The sequence below is a fragment of the Lutra lutra genome, chromosome 8, assembly GCF_902655055.1.
Source record: "Lutra lutra chromosome 8, mLutLut1.2, whole genome shotgun sequence".
Taxonomy (NCBI): Eukaryota; Metazoa; Chordata; class Mammalia; order Carnivora; family Mustelidae; genus Lutra; species Lutra lutra.
In genome coordinates, this window is record NC_062285.1 from 5,757,143 (window position 1) to 5,771,318 (window position 14,176).

The window sequence follows — 14,176 nt, forward strand, 5'->3', positions numbered from 1 at the left end:
GAGATATCTTCTCAACTACCCCAAATCGAGGTACTCCCAAGTATATCCCCAGGATAGCAAGTCCACACTCACTCTGCATGGAGGGCCTACTACGTGCCAGGCCCTGCTACAGCACCTAGAGATACAGCAATGGATGAAACACTAGCTCCCATTCTAGAGAAGGAAACAGACAAGAAATAAACAGATACGTAATGTAGTTACACACAGTAACATTATAAACTGACATGTAGCAATATAGATACATGATGAAATTATCAGACTTCATTATCATTTCCTCTTGACTGTGTGCATTTCCCCTATGGATTATACAGGACAGTGTGTGCTTCTGAGGCTCATAACAAAAGCCTGGTGAATTAAAGTACAGCCCTCAACCTTTTGGCTCTCCCCATTGTCCCGAGAATTTGTCTGGTTTTGCTTGAATGCCGGAGGTAATTTAACTTTTAATCCGCAAAGGGTCTGTTCTACGTATTTAGAGTTACTAGCACGAACGCCATGCTTACTTTATTCTTGACGATTTATTTCTAAACCATGAGCTCCCTCACGGAGGTAGGGGCAACCCTACTTGGAGGGACCTTTTATCTTTCAGGAGCCCTCCTGCCTATGGGTTCCCTATTCCTTCAGGGGATGCGTGAATAGTAGCTCTTCCAATGATTCAGACTAGAGAAAAGTATACAAGCACAGGAGAGGAAGGAAAAACCAATAAATTGAGAAGTAGCATCAGTCCACAGACCTCTCAACCAATTTTGTAAAAAAATTCATTGGTTACCACCTCACAACACATTAGGATGACCACTATCAAAACAAACAAAAATCAGAAAATATCAAGTGTTGGAGAAGATGTGGAGAACCCGGAACCTTCATGCACTGTCCGTGGGGATATGAAATGGCGCAGCCACTGCGGAAAACAGTATGATGTTTCCTCAGAAAATTAAACATAGAATTACCATTTAATCCAGTCAAAAGAATTTAAAGCAGAGACTTAAAGAGATATTATACACCCACGTTCAAAGCATTTTTATATGTAAACCAAAATGTGGAAGCAACCCGAGTATCCCTGAACAGATGAATGGATAAACAAAACAGGATATATACACACAATAGAATATTACTCAGCCTTTAAAAGGAAGGAAATTCTGACATATACTACAACGACGATGAATCTGAAGGACATGATGGCAAGTGAAATAAACAAGATATGACTCCTTTCTATAAGGGGCCTAGAGTAGTCAAATTCACAGAGACAGAAAATAGGAGGAAGGTTGCCAGGGGCTGGAAGGAGGGGGACAGGGAATGTTAATGGGGACAGAGTTTCAGTTTTGCAGGATGAAAGAGTTCTGTGGACAGACAGTGGTGATGTTTGCCCAACAGTATGAGTACAATTAATGCCCATGAACTGTACATTCCAAAATGATTAAGATGGTGAATTTTATGTTATGTGTACAATTCAACCGCAATGAAAAAAAACAAAAAACAAACACTTGAACTGGTAGGTTGTTCTGCTTGGTATCAGAATCAGACAAACCTGACTCCAGCACATGCCAGCTGTGAGAGCCAGGCAAGTGACATGACTTCCTGGAGTCTCACCTTCTTCACTCATAAAATGAAATGATGACAACATCTAATTTATAAAAGCTCTGCAAAGATTAAATGAGATAGTAATGTTTGTCAAATACAAAATTCTGAGTTTCATAACTGGCATATTTTGTTGGCTTTATTATCATTAATCACCAATATGACTAGTTAACTCAAAAATTAACATCAACCTGTAGAAATATGTCCCACCAAAGTGAGTACATTACAAATCTGCCAATTTAATCCCAGGAACAGAAATCTATGATTCTAGGCTGGGGTAAACTAGTCCTAATTTCTGAAGTCTCTGATTCTCATTTTGTCCTAAGGATATTTTTAGATGACACAGCAATGTGAATTTGTATATTAATACTTGATGTATTAAAACAATGAAGATGTTTCCCTTATGCAAGAAAACACCTTTTGATACAAAAGTCGGGTCATCGCCCTTTCTGATGGAGGCATAATATTCCATTGTATATATGGACCATACCTTCTTTAGCCATATTTCTGAGCATAAGGAATAACATTAGGAGAACATTAGTAGAAGAAAAGGAAAAGTAAAGTGGGGGAAATTGGAGGGGGAGATGAACCACGAGAAACTGTGGACTCTGAGAAACAAACTGAAGGTTTTTGAGGGGAGGGGGATGGAGGGTTGGGTGAGCCTGGTGGTGGGTATCAAGGAGGGCACGGATTGCATGCAGCACGGGGTGTGGTGCATAAACAATAAATCTTGGAACACTGAAAAAATTAAATTAAAAAAAAAAAAAAGAAAACGCCTTTTTGGTTCACCTTTCTGCCTCAATGTTTTTCTGAGTTTCTCAAGATTTCTTCCTTAACAAGCAGGATATGTATGAAAAGGCAAAATGAGATCCACTGCTACTTGAAAAAGAAACACTGGAAATTTTAATATAATGAACAGAAACAGAAAGAAGTTAAATGCTATGTATGTCACCATAAACTACTTTCTTTACTTTCAATTACAGATTTGATTTGAGGCAACAAAATTATATCAATATAGCATCACATGATACATCTGTGTTCTCTGGGATTTTTCATCATATAACAATTTCTTTGTTTTAAATGATTCAGGAAAAGTACTTCCAAAAAAGAAAAGGTTGAAGCCTATACAAAGAAAATCAGCTGAGATGAAATACAACCTTATTAACAGTCACAGGCATTTACTCTATCAGCAATATTCTCAGGGGGAAACAATATAATCAGTAAGTCTAAAACATGAAATACCTTAAAAATAGGAAGTACTAATTCTCCTTCCTATTTTAAGGAAGCCAAATGTCCTATCATTAAATCCTGCATTAGGAGGGGATTTGCGGATTTTACTCTTGGGTGCCAGTTACAGAGTTGCACTATAAGCCCACACTCTCAAAAAATCCTGGACCCAGTCCACAGAGAATTTCAGATAAAACATCAAGTTCATTATACAGAAGAACCATGTCTTTCCCAACTCTTCAGAGAATACATTACAACGGAATGAGGGACCTTTATAAAAATGACAAAAGATGGGGCACCTGTGTGGCTCAGTGGGTTAAAGCCTCTGCCTTCCGCTCAGGTCATGATCCCAGGGTCCTGGGATAGAGCATCACATTGGGCTCTCTGCTCAGTAGGGAGCCTGCTCCCCGCTCCCTCCCTGTCTACTTGTGATCTCTGTCCATCAAATAAATAAATAAAATCTTAAAATATAAAATAAAATAAAAATGACAAAGACAAAAGCGCTATGCAAGGGGCCCTCCAGTACCTGCTCTGAACAAGCAAAACTGAGGGTTAGTGTTGAAAGGGAGCTTTGAGATAAGAGGGACCAAGGTGTAACGAATTGGACAATATCCCTGCATATTTGAAAGAGAAATGGCAGAAACAAAAGAAATTACAGTCCAATAACTGACCCACATGCATTCAAAGCAGACTCGATCAGGGAGTTTCTGTCCGCCGAAGGAGGACCCGGTAGGAGATCCGACAAAGAAGCTTGCCCAAGCACTACTTGTCATTCTGAGCCACCATAGCACAAGACGGTGGCGGAAGTGAACATGACAGAGTGGAGGGTGGTGACAAGAGTGTTCCCTGGAACTTTACATTTTAGAAGTTTACAAGAAAAATCACAGGAGGTTGAAAACAAAGACTGGTAATGCTGAACAGGTGACTCTCAAAATCAGAGATAACCATTTAAGAGACAGAAAAAACAACAACAACCCCAAACCAAACAAAACAATTTAGTCTTAATTACTAACTGGGAGGAGTTTCACAGCTGAGGCTTTGAAGGTTTGAGAAGGTCGTCCTATGCCCAGGCTTTAAATACACATACATTCAATCAGCAGAAGAAAGGCACTAACAAGATCTATCTGTGGCAGACACCTGCCTCAAACAATGGCCCTGATCTCAGAGGGATTTCAAACAGCTGTGCATAAACTTCAAAAGTAATTTGCAACCAAATTAGTAAACGTCACCCTCTTTCCCACTAGACACAGCATTTTCTAAAGAGATTAAGCACCCACAGTAAGCCTTCCATTTTACCAGTTACCCAAGACGAGTTAGGAAACAAATGAAGATGGTGATTGGCAAGGTTGGGGTGGGGCAGACCCAGGAGCGGAGGAGCAGGGCTCCTGTGCCCGAACGTCCCTGCCAGGGAAGGGGTGGCGGTGGTCACCGCTTCCATAGAGGTGCAAGGGGAGCGTGGGGAGAAGTAGTGAAGGGGCTGCCAGACTCGTTCTGGGGGGCACACCCGTCGCTGGCAGGACCTTCGCCTCCCGGGGGGGCTGCACCCTCGCTAGGGAGGGACGGACGGAGGAGAGCAGTGAGTTCTCAGTTCTCCCCCCACATCACCACCCCGACCTCGTCAGCTTGTGCCATGAGCGCAAAACGTTTTCTTGGCGCCACTTGGGGCAGGACATCCCCAAAGGTCAAGGCGGAAAGAATCCGTTTCCAGGGGGGCCAGCCTGGGGCTCCTCTTCATTCATGGCTATAGGGAGTGCCCAAGCCTTTGGCGTGAACAGTCCCTTTCACACGGATAACTGGGGCTCTTAAAATTTAAATGAAATAAAGATATTTACCTCTAGTTTCTTAACATGTGGCCCTGAATGCTGATATACGAACGGGTTCACTTGAGGTTACGGGGCTGAGCGACAGACTCTTTTCCTCCCCTCGGTCTATCACGGAGCCGCCTCACCCTACTCCAGGCCCTTGAAAAGCAACTTGAGTTTGCTTAGAAGCGAGTCTTGGCAGCCTCGACCGCTGCTCTCACAAACCCCAAGCAAACGAGCGGACTGTCGTCTCCTGTGGACTGGTCACCATCTGCATCACCGTCCTCTCCTCCAGATGTTTGCCAAGGACATAAAACTTGCCACTTTCTTCCCTCCCTCCCACCCCAGTCAGTTCAGGTAAGGGGTGGGGGGGACCGAGAGGGAAGAGAAGGCGCCCCCAGCCCCGGGGCGTCCACACGGCCAGGGGCCGCAGCATCCCGCGCCCCCCGCACGCAAGAAACCACAGGAAGCGAGTGGCCCCAAGTTCGCTGCGCTCCAGTCCCTCTGCGGCTTGGCAGTCAGCCCGCGCCCCCCGCCCCGGAACGCCTCAGAGCGGGTGCCGGACGGGCCTCCCCTCTCGCCGGGCCGCGCTCCCGGCCCCGCGCAGACGCCCCCCTGCCCTCCCGCGCCCGGCGACGCGGCGCCCAGGCACCTACCTGCAGGCGGGGCGGCCGGGGTCCCTGCGCGCTGCTGCTCGGCGGCCGCGCGGGCTCTGGCGGGGCTCCGCGCCGGCCAGGGGGCGCTCGTCACCCCGCCGCCCGAGCGCCCGAGCGGACTCCGCGGACGCCCGCCCAGGAGCCCGCGCCCGGAGCCGCGTCCCCTCCCACCGCGGCCGCGCTCCTCCCCCGCGCAGCCCGCGCGGCTGCCGCTGGGCCCCGGGGACGACCCTCCGCGTACCCCCGCCCCGGGGAGGCGGAAGGTCGCCGGAAGGGGCGCCGCGCACCAGCCGCGGGCCGGGCTCGCGGGGCTTCTGCGCCTTCCCAAACTGAAAATCGAAAACGATCCTTCCGAAGGGAAAGGATCAAGGTCGTTCGGTAAAAAGAACTTCGTCGCTTTTGTCTGCTTTTACTCTAGAAAGGGCTCGTCAACATTGTTCTGAAGTTTTCTTTTTAAGTGACCTCCGCCAGGAGGTTTGGCGTGGGTCTTTTCTAGGTTGTGCCCTACCTAGGATTTTTTTTTTTTTTTCGATTTTGCACACTGAGGGTCTTACGTATAATTTGCAAAGTTGCATTGCTTGAAATCTGACAGCCCTTGAAACTGCAGCGTAACGTCCTCACAGTGCACTTGTCATTTGGAGACTTGTACACCTTGTTGGGGAGACTAATGGTAATCAGGATGAGGATAATCGGGGTGGTTTTTCCTATACTCCTTAGAGTTAGTTTTTCATTCAGAAACTTCATGTCTGGTTACTAATATTATTACGGAGCTATTCTCTTTTCATTAGGATACTGCATGATTAAAATGCACTGGGTTCAAGGCATTTGCTGCTATCATGTGCTAAGACCAGATGAGTCTGCGAAATGATTTCTTTTTTGAGAGAGGAAGATTTAAAAGGTTTCAAAGAGCAAAACCTTGGCTTAGGCTTCTGATCTCGCATGTATAGAGTGTCCGCTGAAAAGGTCCTCTGACTACAGCTAGTTCTAGACTTTTAATCTACAGAGGAAAAAATGCAGACCCAGAAGGTTTGGGTGACTTGAACGATTCACACTGCTGCTTTGCGGCAGGCCTCTGTTGGGAAGCCACATATGGTCTCTTACCCCTCATCGATATGAATTCAGCAAGAGAAACACACACCTTTTAAGGATAAAACTATAATCCCTGAAAACTAGCCTCTCTTCTACACTTGTTGACATCTAACAGCATTGAACTGGCCCTCAGGCAGAATCACCCAGCACAGAGGCTGCCACCTCTTGGAAGATTCTAGCCAGGAGGTGTGAGAATGGATGGAACCTCAGATGTGCCACTCACGATGGCATCATGAGAGCCCTGCACATAGTAGGCACTCATTGTATACTTGCTATTGAAATTTGGTGGCAAAAGGTAGGTATGACTGGGCACAAGGTGACAGAGCTGGCAGAATTTGTCCCACTGAGAAGTTCAAAATTCCTTCCTCCTGGTTCTTCTCCTGCTATCCTTAAACGGAGCCCATCACATCAAGAAGAGATGGCAGTTGCGGATGCTGCCATGCCCGAAACAGTGAACCCACTCATTCCCCACTACTGGGATTTTCATTGACCTTTCACATAAGGGGTTCCGTACCTATAGAGTTCAAGGGAAATTGATATGTCCTATTAATGTAGTCTATAGTCAGTGACTTTAAAAAGGTGCCAAATAATGATGATCATGTCCTGAGGACCTCTATACCAAGCAATATGATGAACACTTTGATGCCCTGTTTATTTAGTCCTTGTAACTGTTATGGGGTAGATGTTATATCATCACTATCATCTCTGTATTAGGGATAAGAATAATGAAACTTACAATAATAATAGAGCCTGCCTCAAACCCCACAGTTAGTAAAGTACTGGAACCAGGATTCAAACTCAGGCCCATGTGAAGCATTCCCCCAAACACTGTTGGATATTGTCTCCCTTCTACAGCCATTCCCTCTGTTTTCTGCTTGGCTCTCCTTCGGACAGCTGGTCCCTGGGGACCCATGCCCCTCTCCTATTCTATAGCAATTGGAAACCCATTAATCTAAAGACTGAATCTTTTAAAACAATATTCATCAGAAGTCTAGGAAGAGGTTTTTGCCTGTTGTGGGTGTTTATTTGTCTTGAATCCCACCTGAAAGAAAAAAATCCAGATCTGTTCTTGTTACATGCTAGGTGTTAGGGATACCGGTAGATCTTTTTGATCCTGGTGTCCGGGAGAGGGGGGGCAGCCTCCTCCTTCCCCAGGCTACAAGGTATTTCTGTTTTATGTTAGACTTTGTCTCATTGTTTTATAAACACGTCTGCTGCTCAGAATCTCTCCACACCTTTGTTTCCTGGAAGAGGAAATGGCATTTCCTGGAGGGGACTACATGTGGGTGGGGAGGTTCCACTCATTGCATTAAACACACTCAAACTTTCGGTTGTGTACTTCTTTTCCCCCTCAGTTTCTGCCCTAAAGTTTCCTGGAATGATGCTGAATTCATACTGTGGTATAGCCATTTCGGTCCCCCTTAACTGGAACAGACATGATTCCTGCTTTGGATCCAGAGCTAAGAAATAAACGACTTCAAGAATCTTATCTCTGGAGAGATGACAATCCATCTTCCTTCAACCGGGAATTTGCAAGAAGGAGCCTGAGACATCATCACCTTCCTTTTATTTTGGACCTAGCTGGCGATTATCTTCTGTCTCCAGAAGAGACCACGTCCTGCATCTGTGAGGTTCACCTTCGATAAAGGATTTAGGATAGAAATTAAAGAGATGATGTTCTTATTATGAGCCTCAAATCGGAGGAAGATGGTATTTGGGGAGAAGTGGGACATGACAGACAGACCGTTTGAACAAAGGATTATTTAACAAGGACACTTCTGTCTCTGCAGTAAGTCACCACTCAGAGGGAAACCAGTTTGGACAATTTCATGAGGAGTTGGCTCTCCCCCTGTCACTTTCCGAAAGGCCTGGCAAAGACTGTTTTTAAAGGAGTCAGCCTGAATCCCCAGAAGAATGGCATGGAATTAGAAGACAATGATCTGCCATTACCAAGACCAGAGAAACATGTGGAGTCTAGTGTAAATTTATTCAGAAAATGTAAAAATTATTCTAGGAGCTATAGGTGAAAGTGACAGACATGCAGATGAAAAACAGGTATTTTAAATTCACAGCTGGGACAAGGGAAAGGGAGATTTTTTTTTTTTTTCCTATCCAGTCTAACTTTATGCATTCAAATGGGAAAAAGGATAATTAGAAGTTAGAAATTGTTATTGCAAGAAGAGAGCTCTAAACACTGAAACCAAACTCACTCTCCCTTAGGGACTAAATAAACCTTGATTTCTATTGGTAAGAAGATTGATACCAATTCTTCCAAATCAGGAGGGGGAATGATGAATACTGATTTTTATCTTGAGTTAAAAGAGGAACAAGGTTCATAATGTGATGTTTTTGAAAGTCCCGTCATTGTTATGTATGCTTAGTAAAGTTAAGCTGGTTTTAAAATCTTAGACAAGGTATGGGAGGTAGGTATAATATCTTCATTTACAAAAAGGAGGATGAGTGACCTCATAGTAACTAATATTTATTGTGCATTTATAACATGTGCCGGGACAAGGTGTGCAACATTATTTATTTCATTTGATTGTTACAGTAACTCCCCCGAGATGGGGAATATCCTCTTCATTTTATAGATGTAAGAGCTGAGCCTTAGGGATCAAACAGGTGACTTGCCAGGCTCACTGAGCCAGTAAGTAATGGAGTATGCTTGACTCCTAGTCTGTTGAGCCCCAAATGTATGACTTTTATCATTATATACACAGAAACAAGAGCTGAAACTATAGTCTGATTCTTGAAACAGTAAAGGAAATGTGTATGGTTACAGATGTCCTAGTTAACATGGTATTCTAAAGGGAATTAACATATGTATACATGGCCAATTTATAAATTATAATGTATCAAAATACCCACTTAACAAGGCAGCCATAGAAAATAAAGCAAGAATTCAATCTTTAATGTTGTAGAACATGTAGAGGTCATTTTTTTCTTGAACATCAACTATTCTTATATTACAGAAGAACGAAATTGAGCATGATAGTATTTCTTCTTCACCACCCCCAAACCGTTTTCGTTTTAAGGTAGCGGAGTTATAAAAACACTATATTACTGTCTTGTTTTAGTTGTGGCTTCTGAAATACTATAGCACTGATTTTTTTTTTAAAGTCGTCACTGCTAACAGAGACTCTAATTGCAACATAAGTATCTGAATCATGTAGCAAATAGTAACATTTTCAATGTTGTTATAGCAGAGATACAAGTTAACACAATAAACTTCTGGTGTGTTTGTGAGGTCTAAGGGCAGAATCAGGGAGGAAGGAAAGGTACAGTATTTCTAAGGATCCACAGATACAATTCTGGATTTGGTGAGTCCAAGGATATCAGCATAATGAGGACGGCCCAAATGCATATAAAATTTTGTCTGAAACTAAAGAGTTATTGACTAGATAGAATTCTCTACAGAGACCCCCTTTTTAGTGATTCTCTACCACTGAAAAGCAAAGCAACCTGAAAGTCCAAAAGCCTGAACATTTGATGAGAAATTCTCCACAGGGAGGACCAATAAATCTGAGAACTAATCTGTGAATCCCAGAGGAAGAAATCGAGATGAACCCTGTCATTTATGAATTTGGTTATTATAATTCTACAATTTGTCATAATGCAGTTGCCTAGGATGTTAAAAATCTATCAGTGAAGGCACATTACTTTAGATTAAACCACTTTATTCTCTCAATCCTTTTTTTTAAAAAGCAAATACCACACCTGCCCTTCACTACTCTCTTCTTCATCCACACCCTCAAATACACACCACTGATGGTTTTATTTTGACATTACACACACACACACACACACACACACACACAATTTATGTTGTACTAAATGAGATAGCCAGGTTTATTCCAGCTTTAAAATTCTGAAAATAAATGCCAATTAAAAGAAAGTTCTGATTGTCAGTGATGGGGAATGTGATATAATTTGCTCCTAGTACGCATTCTATTTAAATATATTCACTAGAATAAAAAATTAAAATACTGTCAAGGAAGTCATACACTGATAGCACAGGAAACACCGAAAATCATTACTTTCTTCTTTGTGCATAACTGTCCTCCCTACATCAGAGTCTCAACTGTTCACTTTCAAGTATAAATTTTATGAAACAGAAATTTAAGTAATTTTTTTCTCACTGGTTAGAACAGTGGCCTAATGAGATTAAATTGACCATATTTAGCTGTTGTGTGAGTCAGTTCAAGGTGCTATGTTGCACCGTCACACATCATCCTCCAGCCCAGCCATCTCACCCCTGAAATGTTTGGTTTTAACCCCAAATGGCAACCCTCAAGACTGGTTATTTTTTTTACACTTATATTGGCTCATAAGTTGTAAGTAGATCCAAAGCTGACATTTTCTTCTTCTTTTTCTTTTTCTGCTTGTTACTCGACAGAGTCAGCAAATAAAAGAAGTAAAGCACTGCATTTGGGATTTAACATATCTTTGGAGAGTGGAGGTTTTGTCTCTGTTTTACACATGAAACACACAAACTCACATATACACACAGATTGTTCAGTATTTGAGTAAATGTACTCTGATGATTAAAGAAAAACCTGTGATCTCTAAGTAATCATATCAGTAGCTTCTCTTTATTTGTACATTTATGCAACATTTAAAATGATGAAAAATGGTGTTTTCACACCTCCTATTTGAACTTGATGGAGATATGCTCAGAACCAAAGCTAAGTGTATAGAATCATTATGCTGTGTACCCCAAGCTGAGGTGGCATTCATTGTCCACTATATTCCAATAATAATTTTTCTTGAAAAAATCAAAGACACGTAGTATCTCAGATTAGAAGATATGCTTATTTTTCTAAATAGATGACAGATGTCATACATTATTTCAAAATTTCAAAATTTCAAAAATTCTGTCCTCCAAGTGTTTGTTTTAAAATTAGTAAAAGGGGAGGTAGTCTTATCACATCCTTCAGACTTCTTAGGGAGAATTGAGTAGACGAGATCTTTAAAGTACTTTGATCCCCAGAAAACCTTAAGAAGAGAATGCTGCACTTTGAATGCTCAACTACCATTTGTAGAGCATTTGTACCATGGTATTTTACATAAATCACCTTGTTACACTGTTATAACAATCCCATAATATGGGTGTTGTTATTCATACTTTACAGATGAGAGCATCGAGGTTCGGAGAGGATAAGTAACTTACCCAGTATCTCACAGCAAGAGTGGTTGAGCCAAAATCAGAACTCAGGTGGGCTCATTTGGATCCACTAAGCTGTGTCTGGAGAATTCTGGCCATCATCTACAAAGGCTAAAAATGGGGGTCATAATCTACAAGATGATTTTTAAAAATACTGTTTGTTATTTTTCCTAGGATAAAAGTCACACATTTACTTGTATGCACATACACATACACACACACCTAGATATTAGAGAAAGGCAAGAACAAACAAACAAAAAAAAAGGACTGCTCATAACTCCCCAATCCAAGACAATGAACATTTTGTTATATTTCCTTACTATCTTTTAACTATGTGAAATTTGGGGAATTATTTTATTTTAAAAATAAATTTTATTTGTTGTCTGATCATAAAGTAATGGATATTCATCAGAGGTCATTTGAAAAACATAAATGTGTGTATAAAAGAAACTTTAATTCCTTCATAAGCTCAAAATATAAAGATAACTAATCTCTTGGTCTCTTATTCTCGTTGTTGACTGAGGACACAAGTCTTGAGACATAAGCTAAAACTACCTGTATCATGTGTGTCACTTAGAGTCAATGAAATCTTTTTAGTTCTTTGATTTTTTTTCTTGATTTGTTGATGTTTTATTTGTCAAGGAATTGCAAATATGATTTTTAGACAGATGATTGTAATTCTCCCTTTGCTCTAAATAAGACTGGCTACTTTACTTTTTACTAAATGACACAAATTATTCCCCCCTACACAAAATACCTTCAAGAATGAACAATGCCACTGTTTGAATCTGCCCTTATAATTCTACAGAGTGGTTTATTTTTTTTTTTCTTCAAATGTGACTTGCTTTAAGCCGTGTCCCCTTCACAGTGAAAGAAAACCAACTCCCTGTTTACTAATTGGCTCATGCACTTTTAGCTAGAGGAGAAAGCTTTTGGTCAGGCCAAAGAAACTGATTCTGGCGGCCAGATTAAGTAAATAAATTTAGGTGTTACGTAAATCTGGGAGGGCTGCAGAAATGTGGATTAATTTTAATCCCACTAAGAAAGTTTGTCTCTAGGCAAAAGACAAGAAAGCTGTTGCTTGAGAACTTTCATGTCTTGTGACTTGACCTGCCAAGGGCACTTAAAAAGACTTAAAACCTTAAGAACTTAAAAAGGCTTCTGGGTGAAACACAGCAAGGTGCAGAAAATTCTAGTTGCTAGATGTTATTACCCAGCTTCTACTTTTCCTGGGAACCTAGTAAAACCTCACTCAAGAAACCAAACAAGAAATCAACTGGAACTGTTTATACATAGGTTCTTGAGGTTATCGTGGCCTTCTGCATGTACCACAGAGTGTCAAAGAACTTCAAAGAATTAAAAAACAAACTATTGTACGCATATTTGTTTTTCCAAGCCTCTCTCTATTTACTTACGTTTTGAGAATTTGAGAATTTGAGAATTAGCCTCTCTTTTCCTTGCAATTTCATTTGGACAGAATGGAGACCTCTTCCATGGTTCTATACTTAAATTCTTCCTTTTATTTCTTAGCTAAAAAAGAAAATTCCAGAAATTCCTCCATCTATTTTGTGACTCCCTGGACATAGTCCATTATGTACATTCTGGGGAGGTTGTGCAGAAAGTGGAATTCTCGTGCTAATTAGCACTACTTTGGGAAACTGCTTGGCAGCGTCTACGGAAGCTGAGTATATGCCTATCGCATGGTCCAGGCATTCCAGGAACACACAACCCACAGAAAGATGTACACATATGCATGAAGAGATGGGTATAATGTATTCGTTTCGGCACTGTTCATAATCACCTCACGCTGGAGGTGGCTCAAGCATCCATCAACTGGAAAATGCATCATTAAACTGTGACATGTCAATCAACGGGCAGGAAGCAGAGATGAAAATTCACACACTAGTGCACCAGCATGAGCAAATCTTGTAATCATAACACCGAACGAAGGAAGTCTGGGTTAAAAGATACCGTATGATTTCATCTACATAAAGTTAAAAAATGGGCAACATGAATTCGGGCCATGAGAGGTCAGGGTAACAGTTACTACCTTTGGGGAGGTGGTGATGTAGTGTCTGGGAAGGGGGGTTAAGATGGTTTATGCTGTGTTGGTGATATTTTGATCACTTGGTACAAGAAGTGGGTTACGTAGATAGGTTCACTTTGTAAAAATCCATCTGGCTGCATATTTGTGGCTTCTGGGCTTTCCTGGGTGTATCAACCCCAATGAAAGGTTATTTGAAAGAGACTAGAAATAACAAGTGTTGGCAAGATGTGGACAAAGGGAAAGAACCATCATGCACTGTTGGTGGAATGTAAATTAGTGCAGCCACTATGGAAAACAGAATGGAGGCTCCTCTAACAATTATATAAAGAACGACCGTATCATTCAGCAATTCAATTTCTAGGTGTCTACACAAAGAAAACAAAAACACTATTTCAAGAAGGTATCTACACCCATGTTTACTGCATCATTATTTTTTAAAATTTTTATTTATTTTTTAAATTCCTTTTCAGTGTTCCAGAATTCATTGTTTATGCACCACACCCAGTGCTCCATGCAATATGTGCCCTCCTTAATACCCACCACCAGGCTTATTTATAATAGCCAAGTTATGGGTGTAACCTAAGTGTCCATCAGTGGATAAATGGATAAAGAAAATGTC

The 14,176-nt window shown here is 41.5% G+C and overlaps 2 protein-coding genes across 3 annotated transcripts in view; one reads left to right on the forward strand and one right to left on the reverse strand.

The window, feature by feature from the left end:
* Positions 1-5,388, reverse strand: part of PRKCQ (protein kinase C theta) — a 176,246-nt gene extending 170,858 nt beyond the window's left edge. Inside the window, exon 1 of one of the 2 annotated variants that reach the window (XM_047740717.1) lies at positions 5,258-5,388. The gene's annotated coding sequence lies outside the window, so the exon portion shown is untranslated. Of the gene's footprint in view, positions 1-4,631; positions 4,795-5,257 lie in introns of those variants that run through there. The other variant, XM_047740719.1, reaches the window with a different exon arrangement.
* Positions 1,155-12,859, forward strand: LOC125106379 (basic proline-rich protein-like). Its single transcript, XM_047740327.1, has 3 exons — positions 1,155-1,175; positions 5,026-5,635; positions 7,702-12,859. Exons 1-3 carry the CDS (start codon positions 1,155-1,157, stop codon positions 7,815-7,817), a joined length of 747 nt encoding a protein of 248 aa, XP_047596283.1. The 3' UTR covers positions 7,818-12,859.
* The last annotated feature ends 1,317 nt before the right edge of the window (positions 12,860-14,176 follow it).

Coding starts and splice junctions, on each gene's coding strand:
- LOC125106379 (XM_047740327.1), top strand. CDS start 1,155: ATGAATCTGAAGGACATGATG. Junction 1,176..5,025: donor TGAATCTGAAGGACATGATG/GCAAGTGAAATA, acceptor CCACACGGCCAG/GGGCCGCAGCATCCCGCGCC. Junction 5,636..7,701: donor GAAAGGATCAAGGTCGTTCG/GTAAAAAGAACT, acceptor TTTCCCCCTCAG/TTTCTGCCCTAAAGTTTCCT.